This window comes from Equus asinus, chromosome 9, assembly GCF_041296235.1.
Source record: "Equus asinus isolate D_3611 breed Donkey chromosome 9, EquAss-T2T_v2, whole genome shotgun sequence".
Taxonomy (NCBI): Eukaryota; Metazoa; Chordata; class Mammalia; order Perissodactyla; family Equidae; genus Equus; species Equus asinus.
Genome location: NC_091798.1, coordinates 62,598,530 through 62,625,966, shown reverse-complemented (window position 1 = coordinate 62,625,966; position 27,437 = coordinate 62,598,530). Strand labels below are relative to the sequence as shown.

Genomic DNA, 27,437 nt, shown 5'->3' with positions numbered 1-27,437 from the left:
TTTGTATTTCCCTGTATTAGAGTAGATTCATATTGGCATTTTTAGAGCACTTTAAAAGATATAATGAACTTTATAAAACTGACACTGTGTAATAAGCACTTAATATATATTATCTCATTTGACCCTCACAGCAGTGCTCGATTTAGCAGTAGGTGTTATCACCCCTGCTTCACAAAGGAAGAGACTGAAGGATACTTGGAGGCTAAGCAACCAGTCCAACTTCACACAGTCAGGAGGCGACAGGGGTCAAGATACAAAACCAGGTCTGTCTGACTCCAAATTTTCAATAACTAAGCTCCAGTAAAGGAATTCTGCATCTCTCTCTGCTTAAATGATATGAAAAAACACCACTGTTAGAAAACCATTTCACACTTTTACACATAAAGGCTTTCTCTACATTGGCTTAATAAGCAGTTTCTTCCAGATACATACTAGAGTTCCTATGACATAGAATATGTCATATTGAGTTTTTATTTTAAACAATACTGGACAACTATAGGACATTAGAGGACAAGTATAGGGCACTACTGCTATTTAACAAATTACCCCAAATCTTACTGGCTTAAAGAAACAAACATTTACTATCTCACAGTGTCTGAGAGTCGGGAATCTAGGAGCAGTTAAACTAAGCTGGGTGGTTCTAGTTCATAGTCTTTTACGAGGCTGTAGCCAGGGCTAAAGCCAACTGAAGGCCTGACTCAGGCTGAAGGACCAGATTCCAAAATGGCTCACCAACCTGGTTGTTGGCAAAAGAATTTTCTTTTAAAAGTATTTATTTTATAAACAATTGATAGATTTGATCTGAAAACAGAAATAATTTTTACCAAAACAAAATAATCCTCACATATTATACATGTATTTTATATATTTCAAAAATGTGCAGAGTACCTCTTAAACACCAACTACGGATTCTTAGTGCTGTGTCTGGTGTTGTTAAGGGTACCAAGCGCATGTAATATGAGGCTGGATGAAATATGGATATATATGTAGAGAAGAGAACCATTACTATAATGAAGTAATTTGAAACATTAAAGAGACACAAAAAATTCAAATAACCAATAAACATTAAAAAACACTCAATCTTAACAGTAATCAAAAAAAATATAAACAGAACTTCACATTTTCCTTAACAAATTGACAAGGATTTTTTTTGTGTATGCGTGTGTGTGAGGAAGATTGTCCCTGAGCTAACATCTATGCCAATCTTCCTCTATTTTGTATGCGGGAAGCCACCACGGCATGGCTTGATGAGCGATATATAGGTCCACACCTGGGATCCAAACCTGCAAAGCCCAGGCCACCAAAGCAGAGGGCACAAACTTCACCACCACACCACCAGGCCAGCCCCTGACAAGGATATTTTATAGGTTAGTATTCTTTGCTCATGAAAATCTGGGTGTATAAAGTGAAATAATAATGACAATAACAGCAGCAGCTAGGGTGCATTCTCAATTTTCATAACGCCCTGTAAGGAAGGTATGAAAGCAATGAAGGGACAGGGATTAAGTCAACCCTCACCACAGCTGGCAAGCGGCAGATCCAGACTGACCACAGTTCTCCTAACTCAATAACCTAAGCATTAGCCATTATTCTACAGTGCAGCTTATCTAGAAGATATTTGGCCCTATGAAACAAGAGCCTCAGAAATCTCCAAGCATTTGGATCCAGAAATCCCCCTTCTAGAGTGCACAGGCTGGAGACAATCATAAACTAGGCCACTAAGCTAAGGAACGCACGCGGCCTGCTCACACAATGGTGTGTAAAGCAAACCGGCCAGAGCAGAATATTTAGACAGAAGAGGATCATACAGCTTTCAAGATGGAAGCTGGTTTTAGAGATTACTTAGTCCAACCCATTCACTGCACAGGGATAATTACTCAACATGAAAAAAATCTAACTTTTCCCCAAAGTGGGGAGACACAAGGGGAATTTTTTAATAAAAAATGGCTTTCCCCTTCTTTTTCCCAGGCCTGCCCAATTTCTATCCTCAGGAGTTAATGAGAGGGGGATCTATCAGCCTCTGCAATAAACAGCCCCATAATAAATGCATTTTTAAAATTGGGTTTTTCTTTCCTTCATATATGGTCCTTCCAGTAGGCCCATCTTTGCTACAGACTTGGAAATCAGATCAACTAACCTATGTGAGTGTTCAGAAAATCAGATTGTTGATTTGAATTCATAGGCTCTGAGTGAAATATATCTGGACATGGGCTTCCAGGCAGCTCATCCAGTGTCCCAGAGAGCTTCTTCCCTCACTGTCAGAACGTTTTCCAGAAGAAAGAAGCTTTTAGGAGCCTATCCTCAAAAAGAAAGGGAAGTATGACAGTACACGTTGATTAGAGCCAGTCAGAGAAATGAGTTTAGAACATATGAAAAAGAGGTGTTCCTAAAATAAGTATCTACTGTGAGCCCACTATGTGCCAGACATTGTAGTAGGTGTTGAGGACAAATCTAAAAAAAATTCCTGCCTTCATGAAGCATACATTCTACTAGAGAAGACAAGCAACAAACAAAATCAGTAAATACGTTATACAGTTTGTTAGAAGGTGGTAAGTATGATGAAGATAAATAAAGCAGAAGGGCCTTAGGGAAAGTGTGTGCAGAGGGGTCAAGGAAGACCTCAAAAAGAAGACATCTGAGCAGAGATACGAAGGAGTGAGGGTAAGCCATGCAGAATTCTGAAGGAAGAGCATTCTCAGCAGAAGGAACAGCAGGTGGTAGGGCCTCAAGGCAGAAATAGGCTGCATGTGTGAGAAACAAATAAAACTTTATTCCTGACAACTTCATGAATGTTAAGCCTTAGAACTCAGAGTACTAAAGATTAATCATTTTATTGTCTTTTAAGAATTCTCTCGGGGCCGGCCCCGTGGCTGAGTTGTCTGCTTCCAGGGCCCAGGGTTTCACCAGTTCGGATCCTGGGCGCAGACCCAGCACCACTCATCAAGCCATGCTGAGGAGGTGTCCTACATAGCAGAACCAGAAGGACCTACAACTAGAATATACAACTATGTACTGGGGGGCTTTGGGGAGAAAAAGGGGAAAACGATTGGCAACAGATGTTAGCTCAGGGCCAATCTTTAACAAAAAGAATTCTCTTAGGGGCCAGCCCCGTGGCAGAGTGGTTAGGTTCGCACACTCCACTTCAGTGGCCCAGGATTTCACCAGTTCAGATCCTGGGCGCGGATACAGCACCACTCATCAGGCCATGCTGAGGCGGTGTCCCACATGCCATAACTAGAAGGACCCACAACTAAAATACGCAACTATGTACTAGGGGGATTTGTGGAGAAAAAGCAGGAAAAAAGAAAAGATTGGCAACAGTTGTTGGTTTAGGAGCCAATCTTTAAAAAAAAAACAAAGAAAGAAAGAATTCTCTTAAAAAATAAAATAAAAACCTAAAGTCTTTCATGCTTTAAAAACTTTAAGTGGCCATCCAAAACAGAAAATACTGTGGTTTGAGGGCATGTTTCTCTAGAAAATGGACACCCTTTAATGAGCTCATTTAAATAAAACTGCTGACTTTTGATCTCAGATGGGTTACGTTCAAGACACCAGCTGAAGGTAGAGCTATAACTAAGCCAATCAGCCATCTTCAGGAATGGGCCTCAGTACGTGGGCAGGATTCAAGAGGTGGACCAGTATACAGGTGAGAGAGAAAAGCAAGAGACAGTCAATCAACAGAAATGGAATTCTGAATCCACCATCTTCCCAATTCCCCAACCAGGTACTCCCACCCCCACCCAAATCAAACTTTCCACACCACTCAGTTTCCATCGATATTCCTCTTGACACACCCTCCCTCACTTACGATGGTAATCCATCACTAGCTCTTTGATTTATCCTCCTGACTGAGCTCCAGCCACACGGGGTTCTTTCTGTTTCTGTTTCAGTGGCTTTTCACAGGCTGTCCCCTCTGCCTAGAACTTCTGCCTCCACATCACTCCCACTCAACCGAAATATGACTCCCTCAGGAGAGCTTCCCTCTCACTCCATCAGAGTCCCTGTTGTACACTCTCCTGTCACTGCCAACATTTCCTCCCCACACCTGCGTGAGCACACTCCTGCTCCCCTACTAAGCTGCAAACTCCTCGCTCGTAGGGACTGTGTGAATTGGCCTCACCAATGCATCCAGGGCCCCGCCCAGTGCCTGACACCCGGAAGGTTCTCAAAATATATTTGTTCAATGAATGACTGTCCAAAACATCCTTACTATCTTCTTTTCTACTCCACTCCACAGTCAAATCCTGGATCTCATCACCTCACCACTAACTGCTTTCCCAGATTCCAGGCTCCCCTCGTTCCAATCCAGCCTTCAGCGGTTAACTGCCAGTTTACCTTCCTAAAATACCACCGGGACTCTCCTCTGCTTTGACTTATCACACAGCGGGTCTTAACTCCTCTTCATGGTTTTCAAGTCCTTTCCTTGTCACATAACACCAACTGGATGCAATTTGCTTTTCCCCTTTGCCTCTGGGTTCAGCCAGCCCCCTCACTGTCCCAGGAGTTCCAGTGGGCAACTCCTACTTTCTGTATATCTAAAGCCTACTTATCCTTAAACGTAAAACTCAAGATGTACCTCTCCAGGAGACCCTCATGTTTCACACTTCAATATCACACTTCCAGTCCTAGTCTAGATTTAGCTGCTCTCATAATTTCACGTATGTTCATTTTGTATCCCCTACAACAGGCTGACCAGTGTCAAGAAAGAGGGGAAAGTATTAACACGTACTGAACATCACTGGGTGTCAGTTATTACATGAGATATAAAATATCTGGGTGCACAGTAAGTACCATTAAAACTTATTGAATTGACTGGCTCACATGTTCATAGCGGTTACCTTTAAGGGCATATGGTCTTACTCTATGGAGTAGCCTTAAAGAAGAAAAGAATAAAATTTTTTAAAAGGAGTAATTTAAAAATCAAAATGCTCATGAGTTTGAGAAAGAACAAACAGCTTCACTCTCCTTTCCCTACCAAATCAATCACCCAAGTTGCTGAAAACAGGAAATTTAATTGCTTTTCCTGGGCCCTGTCCACTCTATGAGGGAAACTGAAAAAGCCATAGTAATCTGTGAAGCCTGAGTAATGCAAAGTTGACTGTGGTTCCAGACTAGCTAAACCACAGACATGATCTCCAGGCTTGAAAACTAGCACCTGTCACCACAGCCACCTTAGACACAACCTATCAGACCATCAGAGCAAGAAGGAAGCTCGGCTATTTATCCTAATGTTCAAATGTTTGCATCGAACATACTTAACATATTCACTACCCTCTGCAGAACCCTTTCCTCATTCTTTATTCAGTTAAGAACCAAAACTTCCTCCATAGAGAAAACTATATCTCAGTCAAGGCTGTCTCGTTAATTTGGGACAGTTTTTTAAAATGTTATCCCTGTATGTACTGACACAACCAGATATACCAGAATCATGCAATAGCAAATATACACATGGATTATGTATGCTTTATTCTCAGTGCAGAAGTTTTAATTTATAGGGAAGTGTAAAAATCTATTACTAGCATTATAAAAATTACAGATGTTCCTAACCATATGGCTTCTTACTAGCACTTACTCCTTTTTCTGCCTGCAATAGGAATCTAACACAATCTAAGACAAGAAATGCTGGGGCCAGCCCCATGGCATAGTGGTTAAGTTCACTGTAACTCCGCTTCAGCAGCCCGGGGTTTGTGAGTCCAGATTCCAGGCATGGACCTACACCACTCATCAGCCATGCTGAGGTGGCAACCCACATTCAAAACAGAGGAAGACTGGCACAGATGTTAGCTCAGGGCTAATCTTCCCGAAGCAAAAAAAGAGGAAGATTGACAGTGGATGTTAGCTTAGGGCGAATCTTCCCCACCAAAAAAAAGAAACAAAACAAATGCAGCCAAACTGACCCAAGTAGTGTCAATGAATCTTCCATGGAGAAGAGAATAGCCAAATGAGACCCAAACTCTTCGAAAGATGCACGAAGACTCAAAATACACCAGTCAGCCTAAGCCATCTTTGCTCATCATTTTTGGTTGAACATGCTTAGAAAACTAGAAACTTGCCATGTGTAATAAGCCATGGATTCCACTTAGAGCAGAATTTATTAAACGTGGAGGGAAATGGTGCATTTTGTTGTCACTTTGCTATCCCAACCTCAGGGAGAAAACACAAACTATCTAACTATTTGAGGACGAAAGTGGAAACATATACCGGTAAAAGCACAACAGAGGTGTGCCTGCCTTCCACTTTGTGCTGAAATCCACAGCAGTCTCCGTCGGGACCATGGCTTTGGTCAACTCAGCAGTGACTGACTGCAGCAGTGGAAAAGCATAGGGAAGACCCAGCAAACCGTAAGAAATTTGGCACATAAATCACCAGCCCTCCACTGGGAAAAAATGCCCTGCGTCGTTTTCAACTTTTCAATGACACCAGATGGGAAGCATTTTAAAACACAAATCAATTTACAATGAAACTTTTCAAAAATTTTTGGACTAAAGCAAAGTACATCTTATTGAATATGCACACCTGTTTTCAGTAGCCCCAATTTTCATACTTTGAGAAAATGTTTCAAGACATAAATACTGCTCATCTTTTGAAAACAATCTAAAAGGAAGACAAATCGTTTCCCAGAGAGCAGTTAATCACGTATTTACTCTTAAACACCACTGACCCAAATACTAAAATGGTATTTAAGTGAAGGTCACTTCTCTTTCCCCCTTTGGTACACTTGCGCGTGCATGCACACACAAACACACACACACACAAATGGCTCAGCATTTTCAAGTAGGAGGAAAACTCAAGGATTTTTAACTGAAAAACAGGGACCCCAGGATTTTTCACCACCACTCACAAAGGAAATCTGTGACCTAAGGGGGATTGATCTGCTGTCTGCCTGGGGTCTGGTTTCCATTATAGCTGTTCATCGGAAGTCGCCATCATGCCTGTGTCAATACCGATGTTTCCATGACACTGTCACAGCCTGCTCTCCCCGGGTACATGTAATGGCTTAAAGGCAGTCTAAGGGAAAGTTCTTCAGGGTTTGTGGGATAAAGATGCTAGAAAATAATGATTTATCAAGGTTCTCATGATCCTCAAAAAAAGGTTATTCAGATTCTTAAGAAAGTGAAATCATAATCAATTCATGTCTTCATCACTGAAATTAACAGAAGAATTGCAAGTCTTCATTTCTGACTCATAATTTATTCCTACAAGGAATTTTAATAAGTAAATCCTGCCAGGTTTTCAAATCTGAGCTGCATTTTTGAAACACATCATCAAGTGATCAAGGTTATCTAAATTGAACTTAGCTCTTTCTGCTCAGGCAGGCAAGCTGACCAGGCCATTCTTGACTACTATGCCACCAGAAATGCAAAGGGATTTGTTTTCAATTATGACCTTCAAAAATTTGAAAAGCTGTGCATGAAGGTCAACATACAAGAGAGAGAGGAAGCTGGTGGTTGTTTTTAAAGTAATCTCTGTCCAACCCAATAAACCAGTTTTCTAGTCAGAAAATGCAAATAAAAATAATAAAAAGCATTTTAAGGAAAACTGTACTTTATCTCACCGTTTAGAACTAAGGACATTCTAAGTCATCATTTTACCTTTTTGTTAATCTCCCATATGGCTTATCATTATACGGCTACATAATAATAACAGCTAATATTTATTTGGTATTTTTCATGTTCTCACATGTTAGGCACTATTCTAAGCCCTGACATGCATTATTTCAGTCAACCCCCATACCAATCTATGAAATATACAGTATTATTATCCTCATTTCACTGACAATGAAACTAAGGCAGAGTTAAATAACTTGCCAAAATTCACTAGTTAGTAAATGATAGAGCCACAAAATAATAATTTTTAACACTTCATAGCACTCTAAAATTCTGCAAGAGTTTTTTCAGCCATTGTCTCCTTTGAGCCTTACAACCTCTGTGATGTTGATGGGATAATAGAAGGATCAGTTTAATTTCACAAATGGAAAAACTAAGGCTCCAAAATACTGACTTTTCCAAGCTAGGAAATGAAGGAGCTGGAACACCAAGCCAGATTTTCTGAGTCTCTATTTTCTCCTTCTCCCACTACACAAGCTGCCTTTCTTATTGGAGACACTCAATGAAAGTATTTTCATCAAGCATTGATTATTTCTCAAAGCATAATCCTAGAATTCTCAAAGCATAATTCTAGCTCCAGATGGTTAAAAATGCATCTGATTCACCTTTTATCCCCAGTGTCAAGTACAGTGCCTGGCACACAGCAGACTGCAAGTCTAGAGTATTCCCAGGACACTCCTCATCTTCCTCTACCAAACTCATTCCTCTGTCTCTATTCATGCTACCTTGCTGTCCTGGACTCTCTTCTGAGCTACAGTCCATCCTTATAAGTCACCACTTTGAGGAGGCCAAAGTCTATATAAGTCCACAATCTCTTTTCCACAATCCAAAATCCGAAAAGATATGAAAACTGAACACTTTAAGTTTGATGCTAAATCCCATTTGATGACTATGGTAGTCCATCTTCAAGATAGCTCCCAGTGATCCCACCTCCGAGGATTCATACTCTTATATAGTCCCTTGTCACACCAAGGTTGGTTGGCGTGACCAACAAAATACTGCAGAAGTAACAGGATATTATAAAAGACTGTGGCTTTCTGCTTGGGCTTTCTCTCTCTAGAGGATCACCTGCTTTAGAGGGAAGCACCTGCCAAGTTGCGAGGACACTCAGGAGCCTATGAAGAGGCCCATGTGGTGAGGAACTGAGGCCTGCAACATGCACATGAGTGAGCTTGGAGGCAGATCCACCATCCCCAGAAGACAGATGCCTCAGGGACAGCTTTAGCGCAACCTCATGAGACCCTGAACCAGAATCATCCAGCTAAGTTGCTCCTGGATTCCTGACCCAGAGAATCTGTAGGTGATAAATGTTTGTTCTTTTAAGCTGCTAAATTTTGGATGTAATCCACCACATAGCAATAGATACTTTCCACCTAAAAGTTACATTTCATACGGGCAAGAGTCCTCCCTCTATTTCATCATCCCCACCAGAAACCCTAGACGCTACTGGGCATACAACAATCTCTGAAAAAATTCTTGTAGAACTGAGTTCACAAATCCATATCTACAATTATAGACACATAGCATTGGTCCAAACCCTCACACTCAAAACCTATTTATCTTCAAATAACTGACCCAGAACATGATATAAAAACAGTGTCTGACAGAAAAAGAAGTTGACTCTCTCTGAGGAATTCTGGAAAATTTGTACATCCTCCAAGTGCCCTTCTAAACAAAAGCAGAAGCAGGAAATAATCATTATCAGTGGAAAAGATCTATTAGCCTCCTGATGATTGGCCTATCTGAAACCTTTCAACGAAAGAGCAATTTTACCTTTCTGCTTTTCTGTCTCACATCCTCCCTTGGGCAATAAGGGTCACTAATCAGTTTTTAATTTTCTTTCCTGGAGAGAGATTCAGAATTGAGCTGTAAGAACTCAGGGTAAAGGCTTTATAAAATAAAGACCAATGAAGAACTCTGAATAATATGAATTCTAAAACCAGGGTACTTAATAAATTATTCTAGACTTTTTGGATAAATAAGCATTTCTCCAAAAAGCCAAAAAATTAAAATGCAATGCAGTAAGTATTGTTCTGAAAAGAAATTCCACATAAGCAATCTCTTTTCTAAATCAGGAGGGGGAAAGGGTCCCTGGGACATAAGGGTCTCTCCTTCATATAATCTACCCAGAAAGAGTTCCACAAATCCAAATGCCAAGACTGCAGAAGGTCATCAGGCCAGATCATAGGCCTATGAAGACTTAGGAGGAAGGACAGGCAGAAGTTGGGAGCATGGGAGATGGGATTGGCAGTAAACCTAACAGGTTTTCAGTAAATTCTGACTTCTTCCACTATAATCAGCTCTCAGCCCCTCCTCCTTTGGAAGCTGCAAAGAAACTGAGGGTGGGTGAGCAATGAGAAAATGACCAGAAGGGAAACCAAGAGACAGAGGTTCTAGACCATGTGCTGGGCTCTGGCATGTCACTGCCCCTCACTGGGTCTCTGTTCCATCACCCATAGAATGGGAGGGGTGGACTGGATGATTCTGAATGTTCATGCCACGTCTAACTTTCTATCATAAGGGAAATCCAGTCTGCTGTAACTTACGTCATCTCTTCCACATTCTCCCCCTGGTGTCTGCTGCATTCTCAGGGAGCAACATGGAGCTGAATTAACTGAGGACATGTGACCATGCACAGATTTGGTGCAGAGAATCAGACAGGTAAACTATTGGACAAAAGAATGAGTGGCTGGCAGGAAAAAGCAATGACAAGTAGAAACGAGTTTGTATGGAACATTTTGTCGTGCAATGGCATTATTTAGATTGTAGAGGCTTGAGATTTTCTTCATAGAAGGAGCTGCCTGTAGCCTGTATATCCACTGGGATTTTTCAAGGGTTTGAATACTACTCAGTTCTAAAACGTGCAATCTGGAGAAAATTGTAAAGCTTATATTATGCCAGTTTCAATACTACTAAGATTTGCTACAGTTTCCCTCAGTCATCCCTCAGGGGATGTCAGTCCAATTCCATAAAGCCATACTTGCTTCCTAGGCTTTAACCTGCAATCCTGCTGGGAATCTTGAAGTTCATGGTTGAAAGGAAGTCCCGGGAGTGGGGGAAGGGGCGTGTGTACAGAAGTGGTCTTCTAGTCATCCACCTTATTTTCCTGGGAGGAAAACACTGCACGTCATGCTGCTCAGGACAAATCTCTAGCAATTTCTCAGTATGTTTCAAGGTAATACATGAAAACCACATACCTATTTAAATGGTATTAACTTTTCCAACATGCTACACCTTCACCTATCAAAACTAACAGTTTTTCATAAAACATATGCAAAGACCCTTTTACCAGCCCTCCACCAAGTGATTTACAGAAAAAGTCTACCAAAGGCAAATCCTTTACACAATGTAAATAGCAACACTCAAAGCTGGTACACAAAAGTTTTTGGAAATCTAAATATTCAACCAAGGTTTCAAGTTACAAAAGCAATAGAAAGGGCAGGACTGAAACAATCCTATCAGTCCTTCTTCAAATATGGCAAATATTTACTGAACACCACTAGGAACCTTGTACGTTCTTGAGCATTTAACAGTGGATAAAACATACAATGTTTTACTGCCCCAGGGAGTCTACAAGAAATTTTTCTCAAAATATTAAATGTCAAGCATTTTTTTTTAATAGGAGTGTTTTCTCTGCTGAGTTATACACACTTACCTTACCAAAGAACTAATGAAAACAAGATGCATAAAGAAAGGATGTATATCAATAGAATAGAATTTAGAGTCCAGAAATTAATCCTCACATTTATTGTCACTTGATTTTTAATAACAGTGTGAAGACAATTCAATGGGAAAAAGAATAGTCTTTTCAATAAATGAGCTGGGACAGTGGATATCCACATGCAAAAGAATGAAGAATGGATTATAGACCTAAACTTAAGAGCTAAAGCTATAAAACTCATAGAAAAAAACATAGGAGTAAATCTTCATGACCTTGGATTAGGCAATAGTTTCTCAGATATGACCCGAAAAACACAGGAAACGAAAGAAAAAACAGATAAATTGGGCTCCATCAAAATTAAAAACTTTTGTGCATGAAAAGACACTGTCAAGAAAGTTAAAAAAAAAAAAAAACAGCCCACAGAATGGGAGCAAATATTTCCAATCAAATATCTGATAAGGGACTTGCATACAGAAAATATGTATATATTTTAAACTCTTAATAATAAAAAGACAATCCCATTTTAAAAAATGGCAAAGATAGACATTTTTCCAAAGAAGATATACAAATGGCCAATACGCACACAAAAAGATGCTCATCATCATTACTCCTCAGGAAATTGAAAATCAAAACCATACTAAGATACCACTGCACATCCAATAAGATAGTTATAATCAAAAAGACAGATTATAACAAGTGTTGGTGAAAATGTGGGGAAACTGGGACCTTTATGCATTGCTGGTTGACACGTAAGATGGTGCAGCTGCTGTGGAAAACAGTTTGTCACTTCCTCACACTGCTCAACCTATAACCCAGCAATTCTACTGCTAGGTAAATATGCAAGAGAAATTAAAACATATGTCCACACATAAACTTGTACATGAATCTTCATAGTGACATGACTTATAATAGCCAAAGTCCATTAACTAATGAATGGATAAATAAATATGGTATATGCATACAACACAATTTTATTCAGCAATAAAATGGCACGAAATACTGATACATAGTGATTGAACCTTGAAAACACTATGCAAAGTGAAGAAAGCCAGTCACAAAAGACCACATATCATACAAATCTATTTATATGAAATTTCCAGAATATGCAAATCTACAGACACAGAAAGATTAGTGGTGGCCAAGAGGTGGGGACCAGGGGAGTTGGAAGGAAATGGTAAGTGACTGCTAAGAGGTATGAGGTTTCTTTCTGCAGTGATGAAATGCTCTAAAATTGATTATGGTGATGGCCGCACAACTTTGTGATAAATGAAAAACCACTGAATTACACACTTTAAATGAGTGAATTGAATGGTATGTGACTTACATGTTAAGAAAGCTGTTTTTAAAAATTAAATAAAAATTAAGAAGTCAAGCAGGTGCACTGTTTATACCCAGGGAACCTAGAAAGTAAAGAGGAGAAAGATGTCTTTTCTTTCCCAGATTCACTAGTTTATGTCAATCTGGAAGTACCTTTTCTTACTCAGATTCATTCATCCAGTCAACATTCATTCATTGACACCTACTACTCCTTAGGAACCGGGCTCAATTGGAGATCCCTTAAAAAAGACCTAGTTCCCTCCTGGAAGGCTTTCCATGTCTACTAACAACAGCTACCACACCCATTAGGGTGGATGGAGCTAAGGGTTTCATGTATGGTACCTCAGGATAAGGTGGAGAGCCTCACCCTAACTTTACAGACGAGGAAGCAGACTCAGAGGGTAAGTGATGTGGCCAAGTTTACAGCATGAATAAATGGGAGAGAGAGTTAAAGCCAGATTTTTCTATGACCAAGACCGTGCCTTCTTCACCTTACTAAATTCCTCCCAGGGTGATAAGGCAGGAAAGAATAGAAACTACTGCAATGAACTGCAGGTTTGATTAGGGTCAGAAGAAGGCGTTTCCAGAACTCTACCAAGAAGTCTTCAAACAAGGTGATACCTAAGCAGAACCCTGCTGGATGAGGGCTGATACTTCACTCAGACAAGAGGAGGTGGGGTGGGGCTTTCCAGGCAGAGAAAAAGACACAGGTGAGAGGGAATGTGGACAATTTAGACTACAAAGCAGCTCAGTCTGGCTAGAATACATTAACAGGTACAAGGAAGTGGTGGGAGAAAGGACAGGAAGAGGTGGGGTCTGCTGAGTGGCACCACCATGCTAAGGAATTTACAACTAAGCTGCAGAGGTTGAGGAGCCACTGAAGTACTCTAAACAGAGGGTAAGAAGACACTCTAGATGCCGTCACAGGGGGTTAACACTGGAGGCAGGGCCAGCGGTTAAAAGGCTACTGCAACTGTCCAGTTGAGAACTGAGAACGGTCTAAATTAGGGCAGTAGCAAGGAGAGGAGAGAAGAAACAAATCTAGAAGACATTTAGGAGGCAGGAATTCCAAGACCTGGAAGGATGTGGAAATTTAAGGGGAGCACATGTGCCAGAATCCTGAGCTGAGGGGTAGGTGGACACTGTTGGTGGCCAACCGCACCCACAGCTCCCTCCTTCCTTCCTGACTGAACCCCTCCGCCATGCCTCAGCCATTGCCTCAGGGAAACTTACTCAACCCCTACCCAGTCCCAGCGAGGATCTGTTGCCCTAAAGGTGATCCCATTGCCATTATGGTTCAAGAAAGGTCAGAAGACTCACTCTGCTAACAGACAGAAGGGAAAGTCGGCTGGGGGACTTCTAGAGAAAGTGTCTTCTCTCCTACAAAAGAGAAGAGATATTCCTATCTCGCACATTGCCATGTAAGAATATCATCTCCAAGACCATTTAGCCATCTGCTTCCACCTACAGATGACCCTAACTCCCAAGACGGCAGAGCACAGAAGAGACAGAGAACTTAGGGCCTTGATGTCATCAACCTACCCCAAACTCCTCTCCTGGCTCCTGGATTCCCTGATGGGCGAGCACATAAACTTCCTCATGTTAAAGCAGTTTGCAGTGGGACCTCTGTCAGCAGGAATCAAAGCATTTGAAAGGATAAAGATGGAGTCTGGCCTCATTGGCCAAACTAAGCAGCACAGGAAGAGAAGGCCTGGAGGGAGCAGAGGGGGTAGGGATGGCAGGCTTAGGCATCTAGTGTGATATCCAGTAGGCAATCAGAAATAGAAATCAGATAAGAGGAAGGAAGTCTGGACTAGTGTACAGATCTGGAGTGTCAGCATTCCACTGTTAGCTGAAGCAATATGAGCAGATACAGAGATCCGACAAGTCACTGGTACACATGAATTTCCAACCACCACTGCTCCCCTACTTCTAACACCCAGCACGCCCCTCAGAGAACCAGCATCACTTTGGGCAGGAGTAGGGGGTTAGCTATCCAAAAGTGGAATTCAGAAAGAAATTTATAGCAAATAACAGATCCTATGTGCCTAAAATTCTTTTATCAAACTCTTACTATCCTCCTATGAGACAGGAATCACGCCCCTCAGCTTACAGATGAGGAAACGGAGACTAGTTCAAAGACAAGTCAGTGGGCCAGTCTCAAGGCAGACCAGGTTTGAACACAGGGCAGGGACGGGGAGAAGAGGGAAACTGAAGGTGACAGCACCCCAGTTAGAAGGCTGGTTTGGGTGCAAGGTGTGAGGGCCTGGACTAAGTTGAAAGCAGTGAGGATGGTAGAGAAAAAAAACAATTTTGAGACGTAACAATTAACGCAGCTGCGGCTCCAAGACTGACTCTCAAGCACAGCTCTAAATGAAGGGCGAGGTGGGACCTGAGTGGTTTAAAAACTCAAACCTGTCTCTGGGCTAGCTGAGGGACCTGTCTCTCACTAATGTCACTGTTTGTATGAAAAGTTGTATTCTAAGCAAGGTACTTTCCAACCAACTTCGGGAACACCATCCCCACAAAGTTGGGAACTCTTGGTATTACTAACTGTGCTTTCTCATGTGCCCAGAAAGGGTCGTTTCTTCTTTTTTTTTTTTTAGGAAGATTAGCCCTGCGCTAACATCTGCCACCAATCCTCCTCTTTTTGGGGAGGAAGACTGGCCCTGAGCTAACATCTGTGCCCATCTTCCTCTACTTTATATGTGGGACGCCTACCACAGCATGGCTTCATGAGTGGTGCCATGTCCACACCCGGGATCCAAACCGGCGAATCCTGGGCCACCGAAGCAGAACTTGCAAACTTAATCGCTGGGTCACTGGGCAGGCCCAAAAGGGTCATTTCTAAACTCTCTGTTGCTGCATTGGGTTCCCTCCTTGGCCTTGGTCCTGCCATCTGACCTTTCAGTCGTTGTCCATGGGGGCAAGTGCTCAGCAACTCTTGGTCTTCGGTCTTCCTTGCCTGCCCCCATCTTCCTCCTGCTAACCTCTTGGCAAGTCAATATCCTTGGAAACAAATTTCTCACACCTTTGGAAGCCACTGCCAGGTCCTTTCACATCTTCAGGAGAGGCTCTGGAGGAGCCAGCTCAGCCCTTGGGGAACCTCTTAACAAGAGTGTTTAGTTTCAGAGAAATGGATTAACAATAGACAGCATTAGGAAGAATGGCTGTTTCACTGAAAAAAACAAAACAAAAAAAAAAAACAGGAAATACATACATGGCTCAGAGGGCATAGGAATGCAATCCACATTTTTGAGAATGGTACAGACTCTCCATATTGTAGTTAAAGGCTTTTTGAGTCACAAACTAAACTGACTGGTTCCTGACCTTAACACACCTAGCCTATACCCGCAACAAGCGATAACAGATGCCTGGTTAATCTTAGCATAGGAGAATCAGAAACAAACCCTGTGATCCAGAAGCAAATGGCACTCACTCATTACAAGCCAAAGTAGGCTGACCAAGAGTGTTATATACAAGCTTTACTTGTAGCTAAATATCAGAAACAAAGAACCGCCAAAGCAGTCAATCTCAGAGAGGCTGGAAGGGCACAGCAAATCTGATCTGACTTTTCATGTTTATAACAGGCCTGCAGAAAAATACACTGTGCATCAGAATGAAAAACTTATAATTTACCATAAAAACCCAATATTTAACTTATTGACACTATCTTTTCCATTTAAGCCTTAGAGCAGTGTCAGGTGAGGTTTGTGCAGCTTCAAGACTTAAATGGCTGATAGAGCAAGATTAAAAATTACACCGATGGTCCCTGATTGTGTGAAGCCACACTGTGAAGCCAAGTGACACTTTACATAATAGGCGGTTTACACAATAGGAGACAAGGAAGAAAAGTAACTAGAATATGACGATCTATTATACATTCTTGAAATATGCCCTTCTTCCAAAAGATTCTCAAATTGTAAAAGGAAAGTTATATTTTTTAAAAAGAGAGAGAAAGACTTAGTTACCTCTATAATACAAAAATGAGGGGACTCCTGTTTTCTGAAAAGCTGCTAGCCAGCTCTTGAGTGTGCTGCATGCATTCAGTCCACTGCACCATCTCATTTTCTACCCACCGTCAATATAAAAATTAGAGTATCTTGGCAACATACTTTTCACAGTGAGATTCATTTTATTCTAGGATCTTTTCTAGTAAAAACGAAATGGCACAGGAACCTCATTATCCAGAAGATTTTCAATATGGCCTATTCCAACCGTAACCCTCCACTCATTCCTCTATTCAAATTACAGTTAATAAGCATCTATTACACAAGGTGTACAGCTCTCGCCGCTGAGGATCAAGGCAGGGGCTTACAGCCTGCTGGAGGAGACACAGGTATCTAGAAATAATACTTGTAATGAGACAGGTGCTGTTACAAGGATGTGTGGAAGGCCCTGACGATCGCTTAACTCTGCCTGGGCAGGCTAAGTTGAAGGCTTCCCAGCAGATAGGACACTTGATTCAAGTCTTAAAGGATGGTTCAGATGAGTGTGTGCTTAAGGAAAGGCAAAAGGGTACACACCATTCTGCGGGAACCCCATGCATAAAGGGATAAAAGAGTCTGGTATGTTTGGGAGACTGAGCAGATCTGCATGACCACAGAGCAAGTCATTTGGGTAGGCAGGCCTAGATCAGCTAGGGTGCTATCTGTAGACAGGAATGAGGCACTAAAAGTAGGAGGAGAGAATGAGGAAAGGAGGAGAAAGAATAAAGTTAATATTTTCTGGGTGCTTACCACATGCAAGGCACTGTGGACATATGAAGTAGGTACTATTTTGTCCCCATTTTACAGATGGGGAAGTTGAGACTCAGAGAAGATAAGTATCTTTCTGAAGACCCCACAGCTAGTAAGTAATCAGGGGAGCCAAAATTTAAACCCAGGTGGTCTGACGCCAGAGCCCATGCTTTTTTTTTTTTTTTTTTTTAAGGTCGGCACCTGAGCTAACAACTGTTGCCAATCTTTTTTTTTTTCCTGCTTTTTTTCCCCAAATCCTCCCAGTACATAGTTGTATATTTTAGTTGTGGGTCCTTCTAGTTGTGGCATGTGGGATGCTGCCTCAGCGCGGCCTGACAAGCAGTGCCCTGTCCACACCCAGAATCCGAACCAGATAAACCTTGGGCCGCCAAAGCCGAGCACGGGAACTGAATGACTCGACCACAGGGCTGGCCCAAGAGCCCATGCTTTTAATCACTTCATAATATTGCTCCTAGTATAACGATATTAAGTTAAACACACAGATATCATATTATCTTCACTGACATGTAAGGTTACATGACTCACCCCTCCAAAAGAGAAAAAGGCAGGCATCCAAAAGTTAGCCTGCATCCAGTGCGGAAGGCTGAGCATCAATTACATAAGAATAAAGGAAGCTGCGATCCTCTATGGCAGTGGTTCTCACCGTGATTTTGCCCATCGGGGGACATTTGGCAACATCTGGGGATATTTTTTGGTTGTCACAACTGGGCAAGAGGTGCTACTGGCGTCTCTGGGTAGAGGCTAGGAAGGCTGCTAAGTATCCTACAATGGACAGGACAGCCTTCCACAACAAAGAACTGTCTGGCCCTCTCTGAGATACAACCTGACAAAAACTACTGAAGAAAAGATGGTTTCCCCTCTTGTGTGTAAGCGTCTTAATAAAAATAACAAACCACTGTCCATGTGGCTAATCCAAAGTTGAGCTGATTTTTGTCCCAGTAATTTAGATTTAACTTTATCATCGATCAGAATGTTTATGTCCTCCCAAAATTCACATGCGGGAAACTTAACTCCCAAACTGACAGTATTAGGAGGTGGGGCTTTTGGAGGTGATTATTAGTCTTCCTATTAAAGAGGGCCAATAGAGCTCCCAGCCCCTTCTGCCATGTGAGGATACAAGAAGAAAGTGTTCGACCCAGAAGAGGGCCTCACTTGTCCATGCTGGCACCCTGATCTTAGACTTCCAGCCTCTATGAGAAATTTCTCTTGTTTATAAGTTGCCCAGTCTGTGGTTATTTTGTTATAGCAACCTGAACAGACTAAGATACCACCCATGCTCAAAAGCAACAAAAGTTCTGCAGTAGTTAAGTTTGGTTTAAAGTTTGTTCGAGCTTAACATTGTAGAATTCAAGAACAATTATATTAACGGGGCTGTAAAAAGTGTGGTCCACCAGCAACTAAGAAAATTATAAATACCTGGAGAAGGGCAGCTATTAGCAAGCTGCTGGAGGTAACAAACAATGCTTTCCCCCTTAAATTACTTCCAAACCATGGATGATGAAAGGTATCTTTAATACTTCTATTCAAGAAAAAAAACTTCTTGTAAAATTGAGGGGGCATTTCAGGTCTGAGGATCTATGTATAACACGGTGACTACAGTTGATAGTGCTGTATTATATAACTGAAATTTGCTAAGAGATTAGAACTTAAGTGTTCTCAACACAACATAAAGATAAATCCGTGAGGTGATAGATGTGTTAACTAACTTGATGGTGGGATGGGGTGAATCCTTTCACAGTGTGTATCAAATCATCATGTTGTATACTTTAATTATGTTACAATTTTATTTGTCAATTATACCTCAAGCTGAAAAAATACTTTGAACCATTTTTTAAAAACAAAAAAATTTGAGGGCGCATTTATATACTAGGTCATCTACATGGCCACAACGTGGATATCGTATTTGAATTTCAGAAACTTAGATACAGGGTGGAGGAGTATTTCTATCCCGGTCACATCTAATTTACTAATCAATCAAGACCTGCAGCCACTCTGACATTAACAGAAACGTTGGTGTATGATTACTTGCTTCAACCTATTTTTATAAGGTCCGTGACTCTACCTTTGATATCAAAAAGATACAGGTATTCACATATACATTAATATGATTTGTGAAAAGCTATTGCGTTTCACTTTTTTCCCTATCTTCTTAGACGTTTTCTTTACCAGTCCAAATGGAATGAAAATTCTAGGTGAGATGCATATAATTTAAGTTCCCACCTGCTAATTGTCTGTCTAGTTTATTAGGAAGCTTCTGATCAAAGCATCAAAACTGACACAGAATATTCCTTCAGGAACCTCAAGATGATTAGGAAGTAACTTCATTTAAAAGTTAATGGGTGAACTGTACACTTTGTGTGAATTGTACAGTACATCTCAATAAAGCTGTTAAAAATGTTAATGGAATTTCCATCTTGCTGTCATATTGGTTTCATTAATTTAGCCAAATACATCAAGGGGAAAATGAACACCTCAGTGTTTATTACATTACTACTCAGAGGACTAAAATCTTGCTACAATGAAAATACTAATCTAGTTCATATTTGCAGCAGGAATTTTGAGGACTAAATTTGTATTCAAATCTTGTGATTTTTTTCCCCCTGAAAATCTTTTGCTAATCAAATGACAATCCATAAAAGTAGTCCTAGCCACACTCAAGGTTTGCTTTCTAAGAGAACAAAAAGAAAGATCTCTACCTCCCCAGGCACAGAACACTACAAAGGACATAACAAAAGTTTCCCTGAGCAAACATTGCTCAAAAAACCGAGAGACCAACCACAGCAGAAATTCCTACTTAAATAAACAATAGAGATAGCAGCAAAGAACAAACAGCCCAACAGCTATTGTGGGGCTCAACACACAACCAACAGCGTTCAGCTGATATAAACTTACGTTTTTACATCTTGGCTAGGGCCTGAACTATGAACTGCGTGCAAAAGACTTTCTGCTTGTCAAGGTGAGGTCAGGTCTAAAGCAAGTTAAGAAAGCATGTTTCTACCTAACGTTAGTATGAATGCAAAGACATCCTTTTTTATTTTTTCTAATTATTTTTTAAACAGAAAATTATTTTCCACTTACACGCTACTCTTCTTAAATATAAGAAGTGTAATTATTGTCTTCAGGCTGAAAGGCTTTTCATGGGAAGCCAATTTTTTTTCTGAAGTCCATGGAAAAACTTTGATCTAAGTTGCAGAAAATCACTTCATAACTAACTTGTCAGTGCGTAATCTGGCGCTTAAATAAATCCAAGGAGTGTTTTAAAATGGCACACAGGAAAAAACGTTTTACCAAGATTCTCTCATATTGCTTCTACTTAAATTTACCACTAATCTGTTTTAACTCACAATGCATTATTATAACAGTAACACAAGCAAATTCTCAACTATTTAGGAATTGGTAAAATTTCTTCCATTATGGGATGAGATATGTGGTAATTTCAACACAAAATTAGCTGTCTTCATTTCATTTGAGATAGAATTCAAAAAAGGATCATCTCAAAATAAGTGTTAGGAAATACTTTTGAAAGATAAAAAGACTTTTCTATTTTAATTTCAGGGGAAAAAATGGGCTAATTGATGTCGCATGCTTAACTTTGATTTTAACTAGTGATAATCAAAATTATCAAGTATACTATGGGGGGGGAACACCATAATAGTAGTTATTGGCTCTTAACTTTGAAGTAATTGTTTACTATTTCATTTATAAACTAAAGCAGGAGTTAAAGAAAATGCCAAGTATGTAGAGAACGATAATATACACATTTTCATTGTGTTTGAATACTATCTACATGTGAGATGCCGTTCATACACTATTCCATTTATAAATATACATTTGTTTAATTTAGTACCTACCACAAGTAATAGGTGCTTAACAGGCATTTTACAGTAGCACAGTGGTTACAGATAATGAGGTTAACTTGAGCAAACAACATCTATGATACACATATGGCCATCAAAATAATTGCGGCATGCTTTTGTGACACCGAAAGGGGCGAACAGCGTTGCAAAATGATTGTTTCCAACAAAAGCCTGCTTAAATTATTGTTTAGTTGAATGGCATATATCCAAAATAACAGCATTATCAAGTTGCTTTTGCCTTTGAATCACTCACCAATTTTCAACCTATTTGCAAAACAAGATAAGCACCATCAGGTTATAAAAAGTAATTATGGATCAGAATTTCTGATTCATGTTTCTTTGACAAAATTATTCCATTTGATCCCAAGTCTTGGCTGCTCTCTTGACAGAATAATGTACATGCTCCACAGCTGACAGCGTAAGGCTTTCATGACTAAATAGGAAGCTCACACTCCAGATGACTTTAGACTTTGCACATCAGAAAGATTTCTTTGTTGTTTTAGTATCAGATCGTCAGTTATCTTTTTTAACTGTTTTTAAGTCAGAAAATCTATGTATTATCAAAAATTTATGATGTCTTTGTGATTTCTGCTTATTTGCACAGTACACCAAAGAATGTTATATCACGTTGCAAAGTAAGTTCTTTTCCTGATTTCATTTAGGGGGGGAGGGGAGTGTTTTGGAAGAAAAAAGTTGAAAATATAAAATGAACACTCTCCCCCAAAAAAGTCTTTTATTGGTCTTGAAAGGAAACACCAAACGAGAACCTGACTGACTTGTGCTTGTTATAATTACTGAGGAAAAAATACGCAAAACAATTTCCTAAAGGAAAGGGTTAACTTTATCTTGTGGCTTTAATTGCTCATTTTTGCCCCTTTCTCCTGCAAAAGAGTGACACCTGTGAAATTAGAATTCTGTACACCTAGAATGGTAATATCACAGCTGAAGCTTCTGACCAGGAATAGTCTAGTATGCATAAAGCTATGTAAAAACTGATTCACACAAGGAAATGCCCAGGGCCTACGCCATTAGGGTTAACTGCTGAGATGTCAAGACTAGGACAGGACACTTGGCAGCTTGAACTCGATTTCTCAGACTGCCAGCTCTACGGGGGGTGAACGGGGGGAAAGGGAAGCGGTTTCCCTTCATCAGATTTAGCTGTTATCTAAAAATGCCTCAGTGATTTCAAACCGAAGGAGAAAGGGAAACAAAACAACAAAAAGTTCCCAATTCTACTCACCCCTGGGGAGTTAGGTTTTTGCAAGAGCAAAACAAGCGCGCAGGCGCGTGCGTCAGGTTGTCAACTATAAACAGAACTCATCAAAATTAAGGAAGTGGATCTCTACAACCTCCCACAGCCTTTTTGTTTGGGTTCTCTAAGTTAATAGTAGTAATTGCATTTTAATGACCTACAAACAGACGCAAAGTTATTACCGAGTCGCTTTGAGAGACGTTTACTTAAATGTGGGGATAAAACCGGTTCGCTTGTGGAAAGCGAAATTATTTTCCGTCCAAACGTAGCAATACCCAACCACAAACCGAGGCGACACAATCACAACTACCCGGTAAAGGTGTTTCAACGAGTGAACTATTTTCCTTCCCCAAGGACACTATCGAGATAAAAGCCTTCAACAAAGCCGAGGGACGCGTGCCTTCGGCGCTGTCGGCAGCCTGTCTATACCACTCTGCGCCTCTTCAGGAGCTGCCAGGGCCTGAACTGCTTTGGGAAGGCTTTGGGTCTCAATCGCAGGATCGTGGATTGCAGCTGAGAGTTGGAGGTGGCAAACTTACTTTCCTTTAGGAAGGGACTCAAAGTTACCCCACCCTGACACGTCCCGTCTACCTGGGCGCAGAAGGCAGCTGCGCTCCTTCCCACGACGCCGTGACAGCCCTCAAACAAAGCCGCAGACCCTCGAGCCCGCCCGGCTGCCGACCCCGGAACGCGCCCCGGCCCGCGCCCGCGCCCGCGCCTACCTTGATGCCCTGCTGCTGGGAGGTAAGGGTTAACTTGGATTCATCCAGGAGCAAAACTTCGCAGTAAAATTCTTCCGGAACAGCGCAGAAACAGCCCATGTCGGCTGTGGCGTCTCCAGCCAGGCGAGAAAACGGCGACCCAGGCACTGAGCCGTCCCCTCCCCTCAAGCGAGAGGCATTAATTCATTGTCCGCGCCGCGGCTAGGGCGTGAGGAGCAGTTCCCGGCGGGGCCAGGGCCGCGCGGGCGGGAGCTAAGGAGGGCGGAGAAGCAGGGAGAGTCAGCGCCCGGGAGCGGCCGGGGAAGCGCCGGCGGAACTGGGCGCGGAGGGCGGCGGCGCGTCCCCGCGCATCCTGCGGCTCCGGCTCCTCCGAAGGCGGGGGCGCCGCGGCCCCTTCCGCAGTCCTGGGGACGACAAAAGTCGCCTGGCAAAGGGGGCAAGGGACAAGAAAAGGGAGGGACGAGAGCTCGAGGCCCTCCCCGCCCTTGTAAGCCCCGAGAGCTCCGCAGCCCCCTCCACCCGCGCCCACCGGAGCGCGGCCGCGACGCCCCGGGAGTCCCTAGCGGGCGCGCACTCCAGCTCCGACCCCACCCCGCAGCCCCCCCAGTCGGGTCCGAATCGGGAGCGCTCGGCTGTTCCTTTGTGTCAGGGGTGCCCACGACGTCGCAGCCCCACCGCAGAGGCAGTGACGAGGGTCGTCACTCAGTCTGCTACCCAGCCCGCGGACCCCGAGAAGTCCGAGGAGGGTCGGAAAGGGCAGCGGGCTCTTTACCGAGACTGGCGAGCGGAGGTCAGCTCATCGCGGGGCGCGGCTCCCGTCTGGGGACCCCCGAGCTCATCACCGGGCGCTGTGTGTGGCCAAGTTCAAGCTCTCCCTCCGAGAATGCCCTGCAGCGGCGGCGAGTGCTGCTTTTCCAGGAGATTCAGAGAAGCAGGGAGTCGTAGGACTTGCAGGCAGGCGCCGCGGCGGGGGGGGCGGGGTTGTGCCCTGGGCGCGCCGGGCTCCAGGGAAAGTTCTCTTGGTGGCGCCCCGGGCGGGAGCAGCCCAGGTGCAGCTGGCCTGAGCCCGGGCGTCTGCAAAAAGCCCCGGAGCTAAGCGAGGGCCCGGTGCCCTGAAAGGGAGCGCCTCTTCTGGGCGGGGTCTCAGCTGGGGGCGGAGGGTGGGGCGGGGGTGGTCAAACGGCGAGGTGCGGGCAGGTCCGCACGAGAACCGGCGCGGCGCCCGGGCCGTCGGGAGCCCTGGCCCGCCTCGCCGTGCCCGTTTCCCGGGAGACAGAAGGCTGGCTCGGGGAGGGCAGGGCGCAGTTCTGCTCGAACCCTGGCGTGCCGCACTCTCAGTCCCACGCCCTCCGCGCGGCCGGCCGGGTCCAGGGCCGGCGGGCACAATAGCTCTGAGGCTGCAGTGACCCCTGGTGGGTCCTCGTGTCCGTGCACAGGCAGCCGAGGCCGAGCTGCGGTTGAGGCAAGGCCCGGCTGGCCTCCGGAGCAGGTGCAATGTGCGCTCTCCAGCTGGGAACCGGCAGCGAGTTAATGCGAGTCGCGTTAGAGAGGACCCAAGGGGAGGACCCGGAACAGGGTTGACAGTAGGCCTCCCAGAAAACTTCTCTACTTTACATGAGTATTAGGGAGAGCAAGGCATAGTTGGCATCGGACATAGTTGTGAGTTCTCCCACTTATAAGCTAGGTAGCCAAAGCTCAAAAACTTTTCTTAAAATTTAGTAGGTTAATAATAATAAGCATGCGCAGCACAGTAGAATGGAAATGAACTATTTGCAAATTTGGAGGGAGTTTCCTTCCGTAGTGATTTGCCACAAACGACCTTGTGTTGGCCTCTTCCTTGCTATCGCAGCCCCATCTGAACATGAATGAGCACAACTCCGAAAGTTCGGTATAAACTCTCCATGTTTGGTATGAACGTTACCTAAAGCTATGAATCAAACCGTATTTTACCTTCCAAGCTTTCTGTGAACTGGAGGCAGATTTTGAATTTTTAATCAAATTCTGTGTTCAACTTTGGGTTGTATTATCAAAGTTTTGCCTGACATGAGCTGATACCCTATGATTCTGGATTTTAGCGTCTTTACTTGTAGAGGCTTTCCTTTTCTGTAAAGTAACACTCCTGACATAAATTACCCGATGTGACTGAAAGATTTTGTAACAGGTTTTCATTATCACATTACCCAACAGAGCCACCTTAGCTTGCAAAAACAAAAGATAAGGTCCAAGTGTAAGCATTTGTTTCCCATTTTTGCGTTTTGCTGCCACCTGTTTTATGTCCTTTGATTTTGGTTTTTTGTTTTCGTTTCGCCTCCAACGGTAATGGAAAGGCTGAGGGTTTGGGGTGGGGCAGGGATTCTATTCCAGGCTCCTCACGAGGTAAAGTACAAAGCTATGAAGCCCGTACATACACCAGGCTTTTCTGAGTGAAGCATTTTCTTTTCCATTTCTTTATCAGGGACTGGAGAAGAGAAAAATAAACTCATTTAACACAAAATTGGAGTTCCCTAGAGATAATCAGAAGATTCCATGGGTTGTTGGGTTTTTTTTCTTAACAGGGTTATTGAGCTATAACTGGCATACAATAAACTGCATTTAAGTCCCTAAGCGCCCTGCTGTTGGCGTGTCTGTGTTCAGTTTGATGTGGCCCCAGCTCACCCTTCAGAGGGACATTCCAAGCCCTATAGTCCACTTGACTCTAACGAACGCTAGAGTTTCTCCTTTTCTTGTTCTTCCCTTAGGGTTAAATTTTGCCAAAATCCAGCAAGCAGTTCCTCCTCTCTTACCTCTCCTGGTTGAAAGAGAAGATGCCACAGAGTCATGATAGAAGAACATTTTAGGAGTGCCATGTGCTGGAACATTGTAAATACATTTTTCACTTAACCTTCTGAACAATCATGTAAGGTGCTATTACCACACCAATTTTGCAGTTGAAGAAACTGAGGCACAAAGAGTTTCTCTCAATTGTAGTATGTTGTGGAGCCAGGACTTGATACATGCAGTAGACCTCTGTACCTAAACTTTTAACCACACACTTGACAGCCTCCCACAGCCTCCAGCTCCATCCAGTATCCTGGGCTGGGGTGGGGAGCACCTGAAGCTTTTGCCACCCACACTCAGGGTGGCTGTGCCCTTAGAAGTTATCTCTCAGTGCCCTTCAGAATGCTAGAGCTCCAGTAGTTAGAGACGTGGTCCCCAAGTTCTCTTCAAAAGTCCCCTGTCATTAAATATTTATAAAGATTTTTGATTATTAAAGTTACAAATAAATTTCCTGTCATAGGCATGACAAAAATGCGCAAGGTTTTTAAACTTATTGAAAAGAATATAAATTCTTAGGTGATTAGTTCACCGTCATTTTTCTACACCATCTTTGGCTTCTAGCCCTAGCTATGTCCATTTGAACACCAAATTGGAGGGAGGGATGGAAGCAAGGAGGAAAAGATGAAAGGGGAGGGGAGAGAAGAAAAGAACTAGGAACTTGTCGGAGGAAAATGTCATTGGACAGGAGAAAGTATCTTTCAGTGATTCACAGCAGGTGCTTAGATTTCATCTACAGCATGTAATTCTTAGAGTTCACTTTAAAAAAAAAAAAAAAGTCTATGTCACTTTCTCCCAGAGGCCTGCTGACCAATAACGACTCGTTCTGGATCCACCCTTCAGACTTTCCTGGGCCTTCTGCCCCTGAGAGCAGGCACTGCTTGTAAACAATTTGATAAGTTTTGACATATGTGTGCACCCATGAAACCATCATGACAATCAAGCTAGTAAAATATTCATCACCTCCTAAAGCTTCCTCCTGTACCTTTGTAATCTGTCCCTCTCACTCCTCACCACACCTCACCTCCCAGGAAACCACAGATCTGCTTTCTGTAACTACAGATTATCTGCATTTTTAGAATTTTATATAAATGGAATCATAGTGTCCACTTGTTTTTTTGGTCCAGTTTGGTTCATTCAGCATAATTATTTTGAGATTTATCCATGTTGTTGTGTACATCAATAGTTCTTTCCTTTGCCTTGCTCAGTAGTATTCCTTTATGTATATTTATACCACAATTTGTTTATCCATTTGTGTGGTTTCCAGTTTTTGACTAGTATAAATATTACAAATCCTGCTTCGAGGATTAGATTAGTCAACTTGGTTTGCATAACAAAATTCCATAGACTGGGCGGCTTAAACAGCAGACACTTATTTCTCACAGTTCTGGAAGCTGAAGGACCAAGATCAGGGTGCCAGCGTGGTCACTTTCTGGTGAGATCTCTG

At 42.6% G+C, this 27,437-nt stretch overlaps 1 protein-coding gene across 5 annotated transcripts in view; it reads right to left on the bottom strand.

The window, feature by feature from the left end:
* Positions 1-24,270, bottom strand: part of EPB41L4A (erythrocyte membrane protein band 4.1 like 4A) — a 248,940-nt gene extending 224,670 nt beyond the window's left edge. For 4 of the 5 annotated variants that reach the window (XM_044780099.2, XM_070517606.1, XM_070517607.1 and 1 more), the window contains exon 1: positions 23,177-23,436. In XM_044780099.2, coding sequence (XP_044636034.1) covers positions 23,177-23,275 — 99 coding nt within the window. In that variant the 5' untranslated portion in view covers positions 23,276-23,436. Of the gene's footprint in view, positions 1-23,176 lie in introns of all 5 variants that reach the window. The other variant, XM_070517605.1, reaches the window with a different exon arrangement.
* Positions 24,271-27,437: the final 3,167 nt, after the last annotated feature.